At 42.5% G+C, this 18,678-nt stretch overlaps 1 protein-coding gene across 2 annotated transcripts in view; it reads left to right on the top strand.

Moving 5' to 3' along the window:
- The first annotated feature begins 2,869 nt into the window (after positions 1-2,869).
- LOC108002638 (serine/threonine-protein kinase 17B-like) overlaps positions 2,870-18,678 on the top strand; it is a 49,362-nt gene continuing 33,553 nt past the window's right edge. The window contains exon 1 of one of the 2 annotated variants that reach the window (XM_062083560.1): positions 2,870-3,570. In XM_062083560.1, the coding sequence (XP_061939544.1) occupies positions 3,437-3,570 (134 nt within the window). In that variant the 5' untranslated portion in view covers positions 2,870-3,436. The remainder of the gene's footprint in view (positions 3,571-18,678) is intronic. The other variant, XM_017064420.3, reaches the window with a different exon arrangement.

Genomic DNA, 18,678 nt, shown 5'->3' with positions numbered 1-18,678 from the left:
ACCGGGGATTTGGTTGCCTATTCTTCGCTCCAAATTATAATATTCTCGTCTATCTAGAATATTCCATCTCGAACTCTTTCCAAGAAACGAGCACGTGAGAAAGGATATCGTTTTCTAAATAGCATATCTCTTCCATCGAGCAATTTTCCCCTGCTAAATTTCATCCTTTTCCATTTCGAAAATTTGGAAACAACTCGCGGGAAAAATTGTAACCGATAGACCCGAAAGATTCGACACGAAATACGGAGACAGTATGCCACGTATGCGTGCCATGTTGAATGGTGGGCAGTCGATCGGCATCCTCCCTTTCTTTCCTCGAGTTGACTTCCTGCTATGTTGCAGAGCATGATCGGCCTCGGCCGTCCTTGCCCCTTATGCCAGGCAACACTCCGTTACCGCTCTACTAACCGACACGAAAACATCAACTCGTCGCACGGATTAGAAAGGCTCTCTCGCATGCCATCGCCTCCTCTTCTCTCCTCTCCTTTCCACGGCTTGCGGTCGATGCGTAGGAGGGAAAGTTACCAGGATTCCCTCCGCCTCGCGGCCTCCTTGCCCTCCGCGCGTGTTTTGAAGGGAAGCTGCGTTCTCGAACGATCGACATCTGTTCGTAAAAAGCGAGCGGAATAGGTCGAAACGTGGCTACACGAGTCCTCCGACAGGACTTTTCTTCGCCAACCGCGTTCGTTATCGACGCATACTTATTCCATTTATGGAGATTTTTGGCAATTTTCGATAAGAACAATCGTTGTTAACAAGATAACGGTTGTCATCTTTTATTTTCCAAGAATTCTCGCCGCGCATTTAATAATAAAAATAGTCCAAGTTTGTAACGAGTTTCAATTACATCGCGATATAATAAAATCCGATACGAGGAGATTGCTGATGAATTCGTTTCTATTTTATCATAGGGCGGACAAAATAGATGGCATAAATGAAATATCTTTCTCCTCTCTGATCACTTAAGGCTAATCATCATTGGACACGTGAGTGATAATATTAATGGATTGGCCGTGAAATCGATAACCGGGAAGGAAATAGCTTCATTTGCTCCACTCGATATGATACAATGTGTGCACAGAATCGTCGATTATAAGTGTTATATCCTAGAAAACTGGTTGTGTCTATACGTAGATTACCCGTCCAACGATGAATCAGCCGCGCATCATCGCAGAGACGTATATACACGGAACAGACGTTTGTCTTTGAGATCGACTTGTTGATTCAAGAGGTGTTGGCCATATCTGCGGCAAAATGCTTTCGACCGTACGTATTTGCTATCCTTGGCGTTATCTTTTTGAAATACCATCGTATGCGCGCCACCACGCTGTATACATCCGGTATTTGCGTCGCTTTCGAGAGATAAAGTTCCTAACCTCTGCGAGTTCGACCTCGCGCAACCTTCTGCATCCTTGCGACCTTGTCGATATTCTTCCTTTTCCCCAAATGAAAGACGATAATTGTTCTCTCTTGCCCATGATTTTCAGACCGCGAGATTCATCGTGCTCGAAATGGGTGGTCAAAGGATTTGCAATTAAATCGCTCTTATCACCGAAAGTCTATTAAGAATCGTCAATTTGCTCCTGTCTAACCTACTCGAACACGGTGTTATCAGATATTCTCGATCGAGATGGATCGACGAGAAGAGCGTACATTGCAAATCAATTTAATCGAAAAGGAAATATTATCTCGACGGTATGCATTAATTGCGTCAGGTAGGCTCGTCGAAAGCGGCAGATAACTCGATTAAGAAACTCGTCCGCGTGTTTCGCAATATCCTGTTAAGAAACAGCTTCGAGTGATTCTTCGTCCGACCGGTCAAATTTCTTAATAGAATATTACGTACACTTCGATGAAAGTTAATCAAATTGTGAATCCGTCCCTTCACGTTTCGTCTTGTCACATTGGAAGGGAGGATCACGTCGCGTTTCGTGGATCGAATCGATTAACTCGATTTCCAAATTCTACGACGTTTGGACGGCAAATCTTGACACGAAGCGACGGGGGATAAATCACTTCGTAGAGTCGAGACGAGAGCTATCCTTATCGAGATTAACTGATTTATCTCGGCATTGGAAGTTGCACCGACTTATTAGGAGATCTACAATGCAGACGTACAGCCTCTCTTTCTCCGGTTCGTTACTGTTCTTTCGTCGCGAAATCGATAAATTATGCATTCAATTATTCATGCTCGGTGGCCATAATCGTGTACGGTGGTTGACAAGATCCTGCCACGCTTTACAACTACTCCTGCCTCTCCCCATTTCTTTCGCTAGTCCAAGGTGAGTTCCGTCTCGTGAGCCATTCTTACTTACTTACCTGTTGTCAATAATACGAGCTCGTTAAACGAGTTCATTAATTTATAATAAATATCATATCGGATATCGATAAAAATCGATCGTGCCTCGATCGTTTCGGATAAGAACGCTCTCGACTAGTTTTCGTTTCGACGAGCACGGCATTGAAATCTCCGCGTCCAAGTCGAAAACGCTCACGGTTCTCGAGATCTCGTTATCGAATTTCCGCGTGATTCGAATCAATTTAGAGATCGATTCGCAATGTTTAAAAAAGTTGGATTCGAAGTGAAGGAAGAATTAAGAGAAAGATGCATGGATGAAATACGCGTGAATAGGAGAAGGGGAGGGGGCGAGCGAGAGAAGAGGAAGTAGTCGGTTGGTGCATGCTTGACGCGTTCTATCTCTCTCCGGTTCAAAGTTGGTGCAAGAGTACGTTTGTTCGGCCGGTTTCGGTTTTGTTCGGTTCGACTCGGTACTGTCACCGTGGCTCCTAGTGGGGATACGCTTTCCCCACCACATCGGAGATAGCGAAGGCGCTCGAGAATGAAGAGTGGGGAATCGGCGCAAAGGTTCGGCGGAAGGTTCAATTGTTGGTCAACCATCGCGGAGACTAGTTGCGCGTGATAGACGACTCGCACGATAGACGCGCGTGCTCCGTTTCGCGATCGGTGCGTGGCACACGGGAACTCGTGCATACGACATCGCGCTACCGACCACTGTGCGAGACGTGCAGCGAAAATCTAAACACGGAAATGCGTGCTACTAATCGCGGCAGTGACGTGGTGATTGGTTCGCCTTCGTTCGCGTTATCAGCGTGAGTAAACGCAGGCCGTGTAAACGCAAGTGACCGAAGAAGCGGAAAACCCACCTTCCCTTTTTCAATTGCTCCCTTTCTAACGTTCGCTCGTGCATACGGATTTATTATTTACGCGAGTATTATTTGTACCGGCTGTGATCGCTACAAGTGAAAATATATAATATTATTCTTCTTGTGTGACTTGTACGAGACTCGTGTGGCTGGCCAACCATCATCGCTTCGGTCGTCACGCTCGGTCGTACGACCGAAACCATCGAAATTTTGGATTATCGTGTGTCTTTGCCTTTCGTTCAGTTGACGCACCGCCGACCCGCCAGCGGCCATGACGGCGGACAGCATGTTTGAGACTACCAGCATCCCAGGGCATCTCGCTCCCACGCCCCAGAGACTGGAGAGGCTTCTCTCGAAACAGACCCTCGAGGAACTGTACGAGGTCGAGGAACAACCTTTCGCACGGTAAGTCCACTCGCGCTTCGCCTTACTTTACCTTGCCACTCTTCGCCTCTTCTCTCTTCGCCTCGCCTCGTCTACTCGGTATTCTATCTTCTCTCCTCAGTCGCGGTAACCTCGTTACACAAAGAGAGTATGCTTCCTACTCGAATCACCATTTTTCTAGCCCTAGTTCTTCCTCGAGATACGTAGATTTGTAGATACGTATATTTATCCTCGCGAGGTCGTTATATAAATCGCTCGCATGATGTCGTCTTAATTATGATTGTTTATAATAATCTTTCTCTCTCTTTGTTTTGTTTGGCTTTCGCATTCGAAATACTTTCCTTCGTAAATATGCTTTCTCGTTTGCTACTGGTGACTCACTAGGCGAACACACACACGCACACACACACAACGTAAAAAGCTTCCAAGTAGGGGTCAAGCGTGAAAACAGAAAAGATTCAGCGAAAGAATTTTCGGATAGGGCCTAGACCACCCTCGACTCGGCCCTGGACATAATCGAAGAAAGAAAGTGCCCCTACCGCGCGAGATCGAGGTCGAGTCTTGGCGTGCCTTTATTTTAGAATGCGATACATTCGTTCACAGAAATCACCTCCTCTTCTTTTTTCACGCTTTTCCAAAAATTTCATTGTACCGTGACAAAAGAGCTTGGCAAAAAATTAGAAATTGTTACTTGGAAATTGTACAAGGACGAGAACCATAGAATGTCCCGAATGGCTTCTCGATCGGCAAGAGACCGTCGAAGAGAAATCCTCGAATCGGGTCGCACAGTCTTCCGTACGTGACACCGTTAATTTGTCTTCGATATTAAGTTTTTCGTCGAGAAAACTTGGTTATAATAATTCTCCCTTACCGAAAAACAACAAAATTGCTATTCATTTATTTATTTATTTGTTCCAGTATCCATTGCGAACTACGAAGTAGCGATCGAATTTGAAAAAGCAAACAAACGGATTAGATTAGCTGTTATCGCGATATTTCGACAGTCACCAAGGTCGACAGATTTTGCAAAATCGCGTAACAATGAGACACGTGCCCGAGATTCATATTGTGACGCTCCAAGTTACCGTTTTCGGGGCAATTAATCACGAAGGATACGCGTATTCCATTACGAAAGGAAAATTTTTTTTCTTCATAACGTGTATGCAAATGCGCATAATCGTGACGCAACCTCTTACACCGAATATATTTTTTCTTCTCAAGAAAATAGAAGATGCATATAGTAACAAAATCTGAAACAGATCTCCCATTATGGTCACGACCAATCGCGCATTCATCCTCGATTTGCTCGAGTGCGATTTCAATTCGTGGTCCTTTTGTTGCTGGAAGTAGGTAGCGACTGTTCGCAAACGATATTCTCGTTGCACTCCGCGATAATGTAGGCCACCAGCTACGATGTTTGTTGTTATTAACATGTATCAACATCGTTCTCGTATTTACGTGTAATCTTCGATTACACACATCGCGATAGAATTGTAAAGATTAAATCGTGCGATTTTTAAAAGATAGGGAGAAAGAGACACGTGATGAATTACAAAGACGCAATTAATATTTATCATTGGACGAATCGAAGTTTAACGACGTAACTCTCCACAGCTCTTTCGCCATGATGCATTGGTATTCTTCTAACGACCGGATACGTTCGATATATTCCTGAAAGATGTTAACCGTTGCGAAAGATTTATGCAGCCATCAATCAGAATCGTGTGAAATAGCGAATACCTACCGCATTCGAAATTTATACGCATTTTCGTACGAGGAAAAAGTGTTTTTTTTTTATTATTTATCTTTTGTTTAAACGATAAATAATAAAAAATAACTTGAATTTTAATTTTCGATCGTATCAAAGAATTTTTAATCGGAAGATTTTATTTTTATCGGAAAAAAGTTACGTTCGCCGTATAACTATGTCAAAAAATGAAACAAAAGAGCTAATATAGAAAGAATTAGAAAAGTCTTTTTGACAAAGGCTTAAATATTTAAATATCTGAAACTCGTCCCGTTTCAGCCTCGGTTGTTTGTTTCTACCTGCTAATATTACCAGAAGTATCAATTTCCAAACATTAGTTTTTATTGCCTAGCCTATTAAAACATTAATTCTATTGCTATCCAATTTACTTTACCTCCGTTAAAGAACAAAAGACTTTCCTCCGGGACATTGTAAATGGATGAATTCATGACGTGTCTCATTTCGGAATATTGCAAATCGATGCGCATCTCGCTTCAGTTTCTACATTTTAAAATTGACTATGTATACGATTCGAAAATACTCGAGAAACATGTTTACCAATCCAAATGTGTTTTTCTGTCCTCGTGTCTAACCACGCGCAACAATTGATATTAATTGCCCGTACGTGTGATTCGAGGAAACGATCCTTTAAATTGTTTGACCAGCTCGCGATGCATGCGAAACCGCGATATAAACTCGTACGTGTTATTAAGGAAAGGAATGCAAACAAACCGTGGCGATTCCTTGAAAAAGTTTTTACGATTACGTAAGATCGCGGAGAAAATTGTACACACGGAACGAGTGACGCGGTAATTGTTCAGATCGTTTTTTCATTCTCGCCATTTTCTTTCCCGTGTATTCGACGCGTCGAAAACGAGCTCATTCGTCGAAAGGAGAATGCGAGCGGGATCTGGCTGTGTAGGTACATTATTCGAGGATCTCGGGTCACGAATCACCAGAGCGACGCCATAAACTTTCGCAAGAAAGGGGTCTCGGTATAAATATTATGATTATGACTGTGATCGGCCTATAGGGTGTTACTCGCGAATGTAAATAGGTTGAAACGCTCGCGCGCCATATCGTCTCACCAATTAAAGAGATTTTGCATGCGTAATCGATATTTACCCCCCTTGCGTGCGTGTATTAGTGTTTCGATACAACACTTTGGTTTCTAAGATTTTTCATTAAATTCTCCGAGGTTTGCATTGCAAAATGCTTCTCTCTTTCCTTGGACAAAAAAGTAAAATATTTATCGCGATTAAAAAGAATTCCAAAGTTTGTTTCTCGGTAATATAATATTTGACAGTATAAATAATACGATATTCGTTTTTTAAAAATATTGAAACATTTATTGGGCAATCTACCTTCCCGATATTCCAAACAACTTGGGTTATAACAACCGCAAGCAACATTAGCATTTCCTTTCGCCAACAATACATCTAAATTTCCACTCTTAATAAATTCAAAAACCAAAATCCATAAATATATCTATCCACTTAAACGTGGACACAGACATATATACGTTATATACCTTTCATTTCTCTGTTTATACATTTCGTTTCGTTGATCGCCGCGAGTAGTCGCACTTTGGAATAAGGATAAATTTCTCGGGCGTGACTCATTGTCAAAGGCTAAGCGAATTTCTTGCGTGTGCGCGGGAAAAACGGTAACCGATGAACCGCGACGGTATCTCGTTTAAATGTCGCCGTGCAAGAAAAACGGAATAGCTAATAGAAATATCATACGATCGTGGACTTTCTGTATCGATACATCCTGGCAATTGTCAGCTAGCTGGAGAAGGAACAAGCGCGCAAAGGCAGGGAAACGGTTGGAGCGGCATGTCGATTCGAGTTTTAACAAGCGGATCGGACGGAGGAACAAATTCAATCGGCAGAAAGATATTTCGTAGCCTCGTGGGATAGCGGTGGAGCGGGCAGAGATGCTTTTTATGGTATTATGGGTCGCGTCTTAGAATACGCGGGGACAAGTGGGGGGATCGCAGTGCGAAGCGGAGGAGAGAAAGAAAGAGAGAGAGAGAGAGAGAGTTTAGCGTGGGTTGAAAATAGCTTGTGGCCGGACTGAGAATGCAGAGACCGTCCGCTATGCACTTGCCACTCGATATTTATACCCTTATAATAGGCAGGTACGTTACGGCCTATCTTTGTCCCCGTGCGGGTCCTACCAACCATTTACCTGAAACAATGGATAAATGGATTATTGATTATTCGCTTCTGTAATTGGATGCAAAAAAAGGCCTCGATCGTCAGTTTCTGTATCAAGATCCTAATCGATTTCCTTGAAATATGCTCAAAGCTATATTTTTAACGTTCTAGCTCTGATATAAATCATCACACGAATGATCGATATCCAAATCCTCATTTATATTGTAAACAAAAAATAGATTTAGATTTGGATTATAATTTATTATATCCGATTGTCGTGTAGGTAATCGATACTAAGGTACACAATTATAGAATTATTGTAGAGGCGAGTGAAGATTCGAAATAATTTTTTCTCGCACGCAACGATACAATACAATTCTTCTGGAGCGTGAAATATGAAATGGCGGTGATTCGGTTGGTTCGTCGAAGAGACGAATCCTCTTCTGTTTGGTTCGCTCTGGTTGGAGTGGACGAGGTAACGTGACAGAAACGGGCATGCCATCTGGAAAGTAACGGTAACGGCACCTGCAATTAGTGCGACAGCCCGACTGCCTACTCGTTCGAGTCTTGCTCGCGAGCTGGTCGTTGATGACCTTCCGTCGAGGGGGAAAAACGAGATCTCGGAACGTATCGGTTGGCCGCTCGGTCTCCTAACAAAAGGACACTGTGTATCCGGTTTGCCGTATTCCCCGTGGCCTTTGTCCGCAACGGTTAAACACGTTCGCATTCCAAGTAGCTCATCTGAACTCTGAACATTTCACTTTTTAAAATACGAACGTTGAAAATTACAATTTCTATGGATTTCGACTTTTCGTTCATCTTCCCGACAGATTTCCATTCCGGGCGGATTTCGCGAGTTCTTTCACGATTTTTCTTCACCCTCGATAAAGTTTCTGGGTACGGCAGCTGTCTGCTGAGACGAGCAACAGCTGTGCTGCCTGCTGGTGCTTCCATTGGCTCGCGCCATTGGACGCCTCTGTGTCCTTTGCTCTCGAGGATACCTACTTCCCGTGATGAGATGGTGTTTCGTTTTACTTAGCATAACAATGCTCGCCCGAAAGAAATTGGAATAACAGCCTCGCTTTTCCCTCCTATTTTCTCTCCAAGTTAAAAGAACCTGGGGAAAAGAAAAAAATTCCCCTTTTCCACAAATTGAACAAACGATCGTTAATTAGCTCGTTCCATCTGTTCGACTGACTCGTAATCAGTCACGTTGGGTAAAATTGTACGCCGTTTTTAATGCGGCATTAACATTATTAACATCCCCTATGCGCGATGGGGACGATTATCGGCGATACAGATTCAGCGAATGATAAAACGGTCGTGGCATTCCGTGTCGAGGGTTCTCGAGCTTCCCGTCTCCTTAATTATATTTATCGGGTCGGTCGATCGGAACGGTCGGCGGAACGATCTCGGCTGGATCGTCACGGCCCCTCTCTCTTTCTCCCTCTCTAAGCGGGGAAAAAAGCTGCTTGATCTTCACGGGTGAGAAAATACGATGGTATGCCGCGCGCGCTAACATCAACGAACAAACGTTCCCTTCTTCTCAAGGTCGCTGTGATCATTGTCCGTCCGCCGGCGCGTTGCTCGCCCATCCGATCGATAACTCTCTTCCCGTGGATCGTGTTCTACAACTCGGTGGAAGCCACCCAGAGTCGCAGACGAGCCGTAGCTCTTGAGAAATAACGAGAAATTCCAGCCGTCGTTATTCACCGGCACCGTATTTAGACAGGCTGCGTTACTCGTGTGCCCGTTACAAAAGGGCCCGAATACCATCGTCCCAACCGTGTGCGCTCGTTCTCTTTCGAATAAAGATATCGTTACGCGCGTCTGGGAGGGGAAAAAATTCCGAGCCTCGATTTCTAACTCGCCGCGGCGAAACGTCGAAATCGGGATCTCTTTGTTCTAGATTTGCGCATTTCTGAAAAATGCGAGAATTTATATTTTTATTATATTTACGGAAGGAAGGAGTCGAGTAAATCTCGAGCGAGCGATAAACGTCGCGCTTTTCCCTAGAATGATCTATAGGTCGGGAAGGACTGCGAGTTTTTTTCGCAAGAAAACTGGTAGGAAAGGTGAAGGTATAGCGCTGTCGAGATATTACGACATGGACTAGCAGGGAGTCGAGCACGAGAGGAGAAGGGCGATCGTTGGCGATCACGATGATCTATAGGTCACGATTTTCTCCTGCCGGACATTTTTCGCTGGGATACGTTGTTCCCTCGTGTTTGAAAAATATACTTGTGAAAAGATACAGAGGAAGCGGTTTTCGTAAGATCGATTAGAATGATTGAAGCTCTTTCAAATTCGTAAATCGTTTAATTGAGAAAGATTTTTCTCGAAAGAGGAACAATTTGGTCGGTTCGATTCATCAAGAAGCTTGTATTTTATTTTTCGCTAGTATCTCGTAATTGAATATATTAAGGCGTGCCGTGTATTGCGACTACGTTTAAAATGCCGGTATAATTTAAAATCAAGAGGCGAATTTGTACGGATGATATCGCAAGAGAGCGAAAAACAATGAAAAGAGAAATAGAAAAAGAAAAAGTGAGTAGCTTGTTCGTTAATATCGCATATACGACGACCTCGTTACTACAACGCGGTCGCTCCCCTTCGGTTTCCGTTCGGTTAACCGTAAATTACAACCACGACCGGTGTGTAACGAGCATAATGGCGACGGTAGCCGGGTGAAGGTCGGCCAACTCGAGCGAACGACGCAAACAACGATACCGATCAACCGGCATTTCATTTATTCTCGCTAAAAAAAAATCATTTCGAATGCTAAAAAATCGAAAAATCGATACCAAACTTTCTTATCTGATTATTTGATCATCACTAGAGATCTTGTCTTTGTAGGATTTCGATTTTTTTTTCTATAATTTTTCTTTCTTTCTCTCGTCGCAATTGTCTTTTAAAATTATTTCGAGTGCGTAGTATCCAGAAATCATTCGAAAGTATCTTGGTCTAACTATCCTGTTCGAAGGTGTCCTACTTCTCGAGCTACATACGTACATACATCCGATCATTGTGGTTCCGCGTATACATTGTGGCGTACATTGGAAAAGGAATAACCTTGCCCGCATTTTCTATCGTGTCGCAAGATAATCTTTTCGGCTCGTTGAGACGATCATTAAACCTATGCGGATACGATATCTAATTTTTTCGAATAAATTAATCCTAAAGTGATCTCGTTATTTATTTTTTGTCAAAAAATGCGTGATAAATTTTCGATATAAATTTGAATAACCAATTGATTTTCGATAATTCGAGTCATTTATTCGATCTTTTAATCGAGTTTATCCACGATAAAGAGGATGCAATTAGATGAATGATCAGACGAAAACGAGATAGCTTTGTAATTATAGATTATTATACGTGATCTGATAATATAAATCTAAAACGAAAATAATTCGAATTAATTATACATTTATTATTCGAGATTTCGAGATTCGTGTATATACAAATATATCGATTCGATGAATTTTATGTTATTTTTTTTCTTTATACGGGGAAACGTAGTTATCGTGTTAAGATTGTTATCCTTGCGACTTATAGCTTTTTTTATCGCCTTTAAAAAAACTTCGTTTTTCCTTCTCTTGAGGAAAAGACACAATGAAATCTCGAAATCTCGAATGGTCGACAAAAGAAAGGAGTGGAATAAACCGTTCTCTGATCGGCGCTCGACAAAGCCGATCACCCACGCCTCACAGGAATCCCAAGGGCGAATTCGTGTCTCTCGAACCACTTACACCAACCGCGGTCGATATAGTCCGGCGATATCGCTTTACCGGTGTCCTTTCTCTCTCTTTCTCTCTTTCTCTCTCTCTGTCCCAGATTCGATGCTATACGATGCACACAGTACATGACTGTAAACATCAGGACCAGCTGTGCATGGCCCTTGTAACGCAATGCGGGTCAATCGATCGGGTATTGTGTTCGCGAAGCTTCTCGATGAACACACTCACTCACTTAGATTGGAAGGCCGTTCGTCCATAACATTCGCGTTTACCTCTCGTAACGCGTTAATTAACGGGAATTTTCGAAATCATCCACGACACTCGTTACACTCGCAACGACGACAGCAACGAATACGTAATTGTCTAAGTATGTAGGCCAGGTGAACTCTCGTGGAAGACTATGACTAGATCGATGACGAATGCACTTATGCGCGATAACGAAACTTCGGCCAAGGAATCTCCATTGGCTCGTTCAAGGCTCTTCGTTTCGGCGTTATGCCAATGACGTCAGCCGCGTGAAAGTTTCACGCGTAACTCGTATTGCAATTAAATAGCGTCGTTCGACTGCCTGCGCATGCGCCTTAGTAAAATAATCCGTGTCGGTAAGAAGGGTCGCGCTAAGTCGAAGTGTCATGGCCGCTTTTTCCGCAGAGGAAACAAACTCGCGAAACTTGTACAAATTTTTCACGATTCGTGACTTGTGGCAAATATCACGTTCGAGTTGAGATTCCGTTCGAGACGAGAAGTCACCGTGACGGAGATACGGAGTGCGCGCAACGCTATATTTGGAAGTGGTTGCAAGGATTTTCGCAATTCTCCAGTACACGTACACGTGGCTGGTGCACCGCGACCGCGGTCGTGAAAGGTGCGCCGTGAAAAGTTTACGCGTTGTTCGAGGCACGGCCTTTTCAAGCCTAGCAACAGAAACACACCGGTCGTCAGCTGAAACACGAGAATTCGTTCCCCTCGACACGCACATTCTTCGTTCCAGGGACTGACAGCTGACGAGCCAGTCTGTGCACGTTTCTCGCACGCAATCACCGGCTTGTGCATGGTTTCCCTCCGCCCCGCCATTCCTACGACTTAAATAATCCCGAAGGTTGTTTCGTATCGCGGTCTCGCTTTTACTACTGCGCGTATTGTACGTTAATCCAAAAAGAGGGAAAAATAAGTATGGGGAATAAAACTTGCGTTTATATCCACGTCGAGATTCTTTTCTCTCGAAGGAATGTAAGGTGAAACGCGTAAAAACTGCAGTCACACCTGTGGTGTCTCTATAGCTATGACACGAGATATGACATTCCGTTGTAAGTACACCGCATTCCAAGAGAAAGGACGGCAAACTTGTAGGAAATAAACGTGTATATCGATACGTGGGCGTGGACTCGTCGTAAAAGAGTGGATTTCATCCATATTTTCTTCGTCTATTTTTTTCTCGCAAACTAGTGCGAATTGTACGCGAATGGTGTCGCTCATGCTCGTAACGGACATAAAATACAGTTCTGCGATAGTTAGATATATACGCGAGGCTATTTGAACGCGGGTGACTGCGCTAGACACATTTTTACCTGCCCATTTAGTGTCAAATATCGTGGACAGGTGTGGTCGATTATTTTACTCGATTTATCGCTCTCTTCGCATATCGACGACGTAGGAAATAATAGTGGCAATATCGAAATACGACAATATTTCGTTTCACGTTAGCGAATTTTTCGATCCGTTTCAAAGTGAAAATTTTATCTCGATATTTTGGAATATCATGGAGAGAAATCGATTCGATCTCGAAATCGATTTATTTCACCGCCTTCACTCGATTAACGACTGTGCACCGTTCGAACTTCTTACCATCGATTTGCTTTTATCTCGTATGTATACTTTTGCATGTATTTCTGTATGTATATATTTTTATCATTATCGAACGATGAACTTTAAAGAAAAGAATGATCGGAGAAAAGAAAGGAAGAGAAAATATATAGGAAGTTAATCACGAAAGTGGATCGGAAGCGGACAGTCGATCCGTTAAGACGAAAGGTCTGCATAGCCCAAACACGATGACACGAACCGTCTAACTGTCGCTTCCTCGTTCGTAAGCCTTTGGCGTGCCTCGTCGCGAGATTGGGACGTGTCCCCGTTTCTCTTCAACTTCTTCCTCGAAATCAAGCCATCTTGGCATTTCCTCTTCCGATAGCGCAAACCTCCGTGATTATATTAACAAGCAAACGTACAATCTCTTTTTCACGCGTAATTATATTATGTTAAGCCTTTTCGAGTGTTATTCTATCTCGACTTTCGTTCGATGTTGTTTTTTCAACGATCGATAAGTACACGATGAAAGGTGGGTGTCTGTGCAGACGCGTGTTTAACGTGTGTACGGAATATTTTTATGTGGGATGGTTGGTGATGACCCAAATGCCGTGAAATGATCGCGTGGGACGTTCGACGGTCTTTCGATTCCACACACTCGACTAATTATGACTCTTCGTAATTATCGACTTTTTCACCCCGTGAATGCCATTTTTCGACGCTAACCACGATGCTTTCCCCTCGAAAGCTGCAATTTTTTTTAACTTTTACGCACCTGTTGCACAGTTTTCACTTTTTCACTCGTTCGATATCGCGTTTATGTTTATTCATGTTTTTTCCATTTCTGGGCAAATTCAGATATTTCTATTACGTTTGATGAATTAAAATTCATGATTTTTGAATTCCGATAAAAAGGAACATTTGAAATTTTATTTCATTTCGTTGTTATTAATTTCCATGTATCTACGATTCGAAAATGTGGCAAAACACAGAATGGATAAGTCGATTCTGGATCACGTTTAGTTAGCACAGTTTTCTCTTCGAGACGGTGAACGTTGTCGAGGCCGTAGACGTGGCGCCGATTTAAACGTTCCTCCGTTCCGCTCGAGCTGAAAGCCGCGCACTGTTGCTCGCCAACGTCTCGAGCCTCGATCTCTGCGGTCCATTGCAAAATAACTACTATGTGTACGAGTTGCTAGTTCATTCTCTCGAGAGAAACGCGATTTGCAAAAAAAAAACTACGGATACAGGTAGGATTAAATTAAATGTGTTATTAAATTCAAGTTAAATTTGGCGCAAAAGACTTATTTATCGAATATTAATGAAATTGACTAATTTTGAAATGATACTTGCTAAATTTATTTATAAATATTTAAAACGAATCGAATTATGAGAGGAAAATATATTTTATTGAATTCTCACAACAAATTTTGATGAAATTAAAAGCATAATCGATAAACGAAATTCCTACAATTTCACATTTTACAAGTTTATTTTACATATATACATTTCAAAAAATAACTATGAAAATTAATTTGAAAATTCCGTCATGTTTTTTTATATAATTCAAGAAATAATTGTAATAAATAAACCACGATTTCGGTTTAGTTTTTATCCAGTCATTATTAAACAAATTGACTCGATTCAAATGTTGTCTATTAATATTCTGGAAATACTCGCGCAAAATTCAAAAATCTTAGGAATCTTCCAACCTATTCGCGATACGCTTAGAGCCAACACTAGACACGAATAAACTGCAGAGACGCGGTATACAGACGAGCAGCAACGAATCGCGACCCGACTAATATCCGCTTAATCGAATCGCCTCTTACCTTCCACGCGTCCTTGCGTAAGCGGCTCGACGACGGTCTTTGTCCTTGTTATTGTGTCATCGCGAGTAATGGGTACGATAGGCCGCTTCTCGGCGTGAGCGGTTGTGTATCTACCGGTGTGGAAATTCCGTTTAAAAGGTAGCCTCGAAAGCGCCACGTGGGCGCTCACCTTCGCTCGGCTCGGCTCGGCCCGGCTCGGCGCGTCACAAACATTATCCACGTGAGAAGATTTCACGGTATTTCGGTGTACGCCGCGCGTTACTAATCGCGCGTAGGTTTTAATTGGGCTGTGTATATGCGCTGTGCTCGCTCCACGCGTCACGTAGGTGAAACGGCACCTATCCTTCGCTTCTCTTTGTTCTCTATTCGAACGGTTTATCTTTGCTCTTTCGTGAATCATTGGCGAAAAATATTCGGTCACTTTTTAACGCAAGATGGATACATTTGGAGACTCGATTGCTAGATTGACATGATTTTTGTACATTAAGTGCACGAACGTCCGCAATGATTATTAATCTTTTGTTAAACTGTAATATACACATTTTGTTTTTCGAAAAAATTTTATTCGAATGGAATGTTTGAGAAATTGTATATTTTGAAATGAAAATAATCTTAACGAGATGAAAGATAGTCGTACAATCAAATTAATTGATTCAATTTATGGGAAAAATTCTCTTTTAATTCTGTAATCTTTTAAAAATCTTTGAAAAGAAATGATGGAATGTTTTCCGCCATGGGTTTATTGCCCCGTATATCGATCAGGAAACGAAAGTGAACAGGGTTCGCTCATCAACCCTGTCTTAGCTCGCAGCTCTACAAACCTAGATTCCCGCGAAGAGTTGGCGTGAATATCGAGTGGATTAAAAAGCGAAGCCAAACCAGTCCTCCCTGTCTGTCGTGAAACTTTTCTCGGTTCTGTGCTCGAACGCCGCGAAATCGGCATATAAACGGCCTTCGACCAGGGGGAGAGGAATTCTCAAACGAATCGAGGAGTGAAATTTTACCGCCTTTCACCGTTTGCATGCCTTTTCGATCGAACCTGACATCGCTGTCTCTCACTCTACCCCCTCTCACTGTCCCCACGGTTTACGCGTTATAACCACGATTCGATCCTCGTTTGTCCACGGAAGGTCTCGCATTTTTGCCACGTTTTTGCGGTGGATGCGTCACAACATCTCTCGGGCACGCGTTCTAACGTCACGCTCGCAAAAACTGGCCCGGATACATGGGATTCTCTCGTGCGAACGGAACAGAAACAGCGTTGGGACGAAACTTGTAACGTTTGATACCGGACTATTTTTGGAATCGTTTATTCGCTTTCGATCGAACATCCTGTTTGACGAGCAAACGTTATTTCTTAAATTATATTTTTATGTTTCATCGTTATAATTCCTCTTTGTTTGCTTGCTCATCCAGGAAAGAGGCTCGATTCTCTATCATTACTCTATTACTCGCTCGATTATATCGACAAATGATACAATTTTGATGCCATTTTTCAAACCGATTCTGTATTGCTCACGAAAGTATCGAAGAGTTTCCTTTACATCCTCATTCTTTATCGAGTCTTGCAATCAACACACTTCTTAATTTTTAATTCGACTCTGGTAAAAAAGATACTTGGATTAAATACTCGATTTGATACTGCGTACGATTCGCCTTATTTGGGAGAAGATTCTTGGATCTTTTCGGGAAGGAAAGGAGCCGCTTAACGCTTGTAAAGGTAAACGGTCGAAGAAAGGTGGTCGCGATTCGAAGCTAAATTTAAAGATCGAAAGGTTTGGTCCCTCTACCTCGGCTCGCTTCCAGATTCGTCGATCGCCGGGCGAATGCACGGCAGTACGCAAATATATCGCAGGCGGTGCGCACATACGCGTTCCCTCGACTGCGACAGCCGTGCATTCCTGAAGAGTGAGCGTTGTATTATCACTGGCGCCGCTGCTCTTTCGATGCTGCCCCCAGGATAATACGGAGAAATGCTGCAGACGAAAAAACGCGGTTTCCGTTCTCCATTAATCCTTTCCTCTCTTCCGCCGATCCCCTGTTACGATCGTCGTATTAGCGATGCGATCGACTTACGCTTGTAAGACTCGTAACTCATAGTTTTTAATACCAAAGATTTCATAGGAACATCATTGGGAAGAATGAGAAATGATAATTCTTATAACTCTGGCCTCGAATGTATTGGAAAGTTTGGGTGATGTAAATTTGTCGAATGTTAAAAATTGCAATGCGAGTAGCAATTTATTCTCTATCGACAAATAATAATTGGTTCGCGATATAATTAAATTAGGAAGAATAATAATAGTTTTAGGAGCAAGTCGGATCCTCATTCCTTCAAAAAAACTAGCCGTAAAAGATATCGCTTCTTACAGAAATAATAATAGAAGTAGTATTTACGTTTTCTCTGTGATATAAGTAATTTTAGAAACTATACTTTAGCTGCAATCGTCGATTGATTACAAATATATAATATTATCGCCTGATAATTATCGAATAATTACGAACCGTGGACATAACGTAAACGATTTATCGAGTTGAGATAATCTCGCTTCTTCGCGATTGCCCCAATCATAATCGGAAAATTGTTAGACGAGCAAACGATACGGAAGAAAGAAAGAAATAAATAAAAGGATGAAACGTTTGGAAAAGTGGGTCGTGTGCGAGTTTTAGAGTGGATCGTCGATGAAGAGCGAAATTCATCACGAGACGGGAGAACCGATGGCTGTCAATGGCTGAAAGAGGAGGCATGCCTGAAAGAGGATATAAACGACGTTGGCGATGTACAACGCTGCAGGAAGTAGGTAGTGAATCGCGGCTGTAATAAAACGGAACTCGTTTTCTGACCTCTGGCCATTTAATCGCCATGGTGAATTTCGCCTTGGACAGAGGAGTTGTACGTGTGTTGATCATGTCAAAACTGATGGTATCTTGTAAGCATTCGCAGTTCGATGCTTTTTCGAAATGAAATTATCATTCGTTTAAAGAGAAACTTTACTTCTTTCGTAGATATTTTAGTTTCAGGAAAATAATGTGTTTCGAAGTTACAGTATATTTGTAGCCTCTAATAAACCGAAACAAAATTTCCTCTCCCTCTCTTTTTCTACGTATAATTAAAAATAAATGGAACAGAGGACAAATTTAGATCTCGATAGCCCTGATTCGGCTCAGGATTCGGATAATGTTAAGTATTTTTTTTTTATTCCAATATTAAAGTACATTCGATAGGATGTAATTCACTTTTCATATGATAACAATTTGCCGCGATGATGCGATACAATAATTCAATTCGATTACCAAATATTTGTATCAGAATTATAATATAAAAATTCCGGATCGGATAATGAATGAACGCGCAACGTTGGAACGGAAAACGAATTACCAGACGTTAATTTTACGAGGATACGAGCGGTATAACAGAACCTCTCGTCGAACGACTCGCTTTCGCGTTTCAAGAACTTCGAAACGAGTTTCCCCGTAAAACGCCTATTCGTGTATCGCGTTCACGTTGCAAATTGCGAGGAACAAGTGGCACACGCGAGGAGGGTTAAAACCGAAAGGGAATGAGTTTTTAACAGACGCGGTAAAAGCATTGGACTCGCCCTTTCCAGGAGGAAGGCCGTTTTCCGCCCAACAAGAATTCTCGCCGATAGAAGACTCGCCGTATACCTACGATACCCTTTACCCCTCCCCCTCCATCCCGTAAAAGTCCGTTTATCATGAGTAATCCCTCCGGAATTTCGCCTCGAAAAGTGGCTTTCCTGCGAAACGATTCGATCCTCGTCAAAGTGCCAACGCCGCTCTTCCCCTCCTCCCTCCCTTTCTTCCACGGACACTGTGCAACGTTTACT

Source organism: Apis cerana, linkage group LG13, assembly GCF_029169275.1.
Source record: "Apis cerana isolate GH-2021 linkage group LG13, AcerK_1.0, whole genome shotgun sequence".
Lineage (NCBI taxonomy): Eukaryota > Metazoa > Arthropoda > Insecta > Hymenoptera > Apidae > Apis > Apis cerana.
This window is presented reverse-complemented; position numbering and strand designations above follow the sequence as displayed.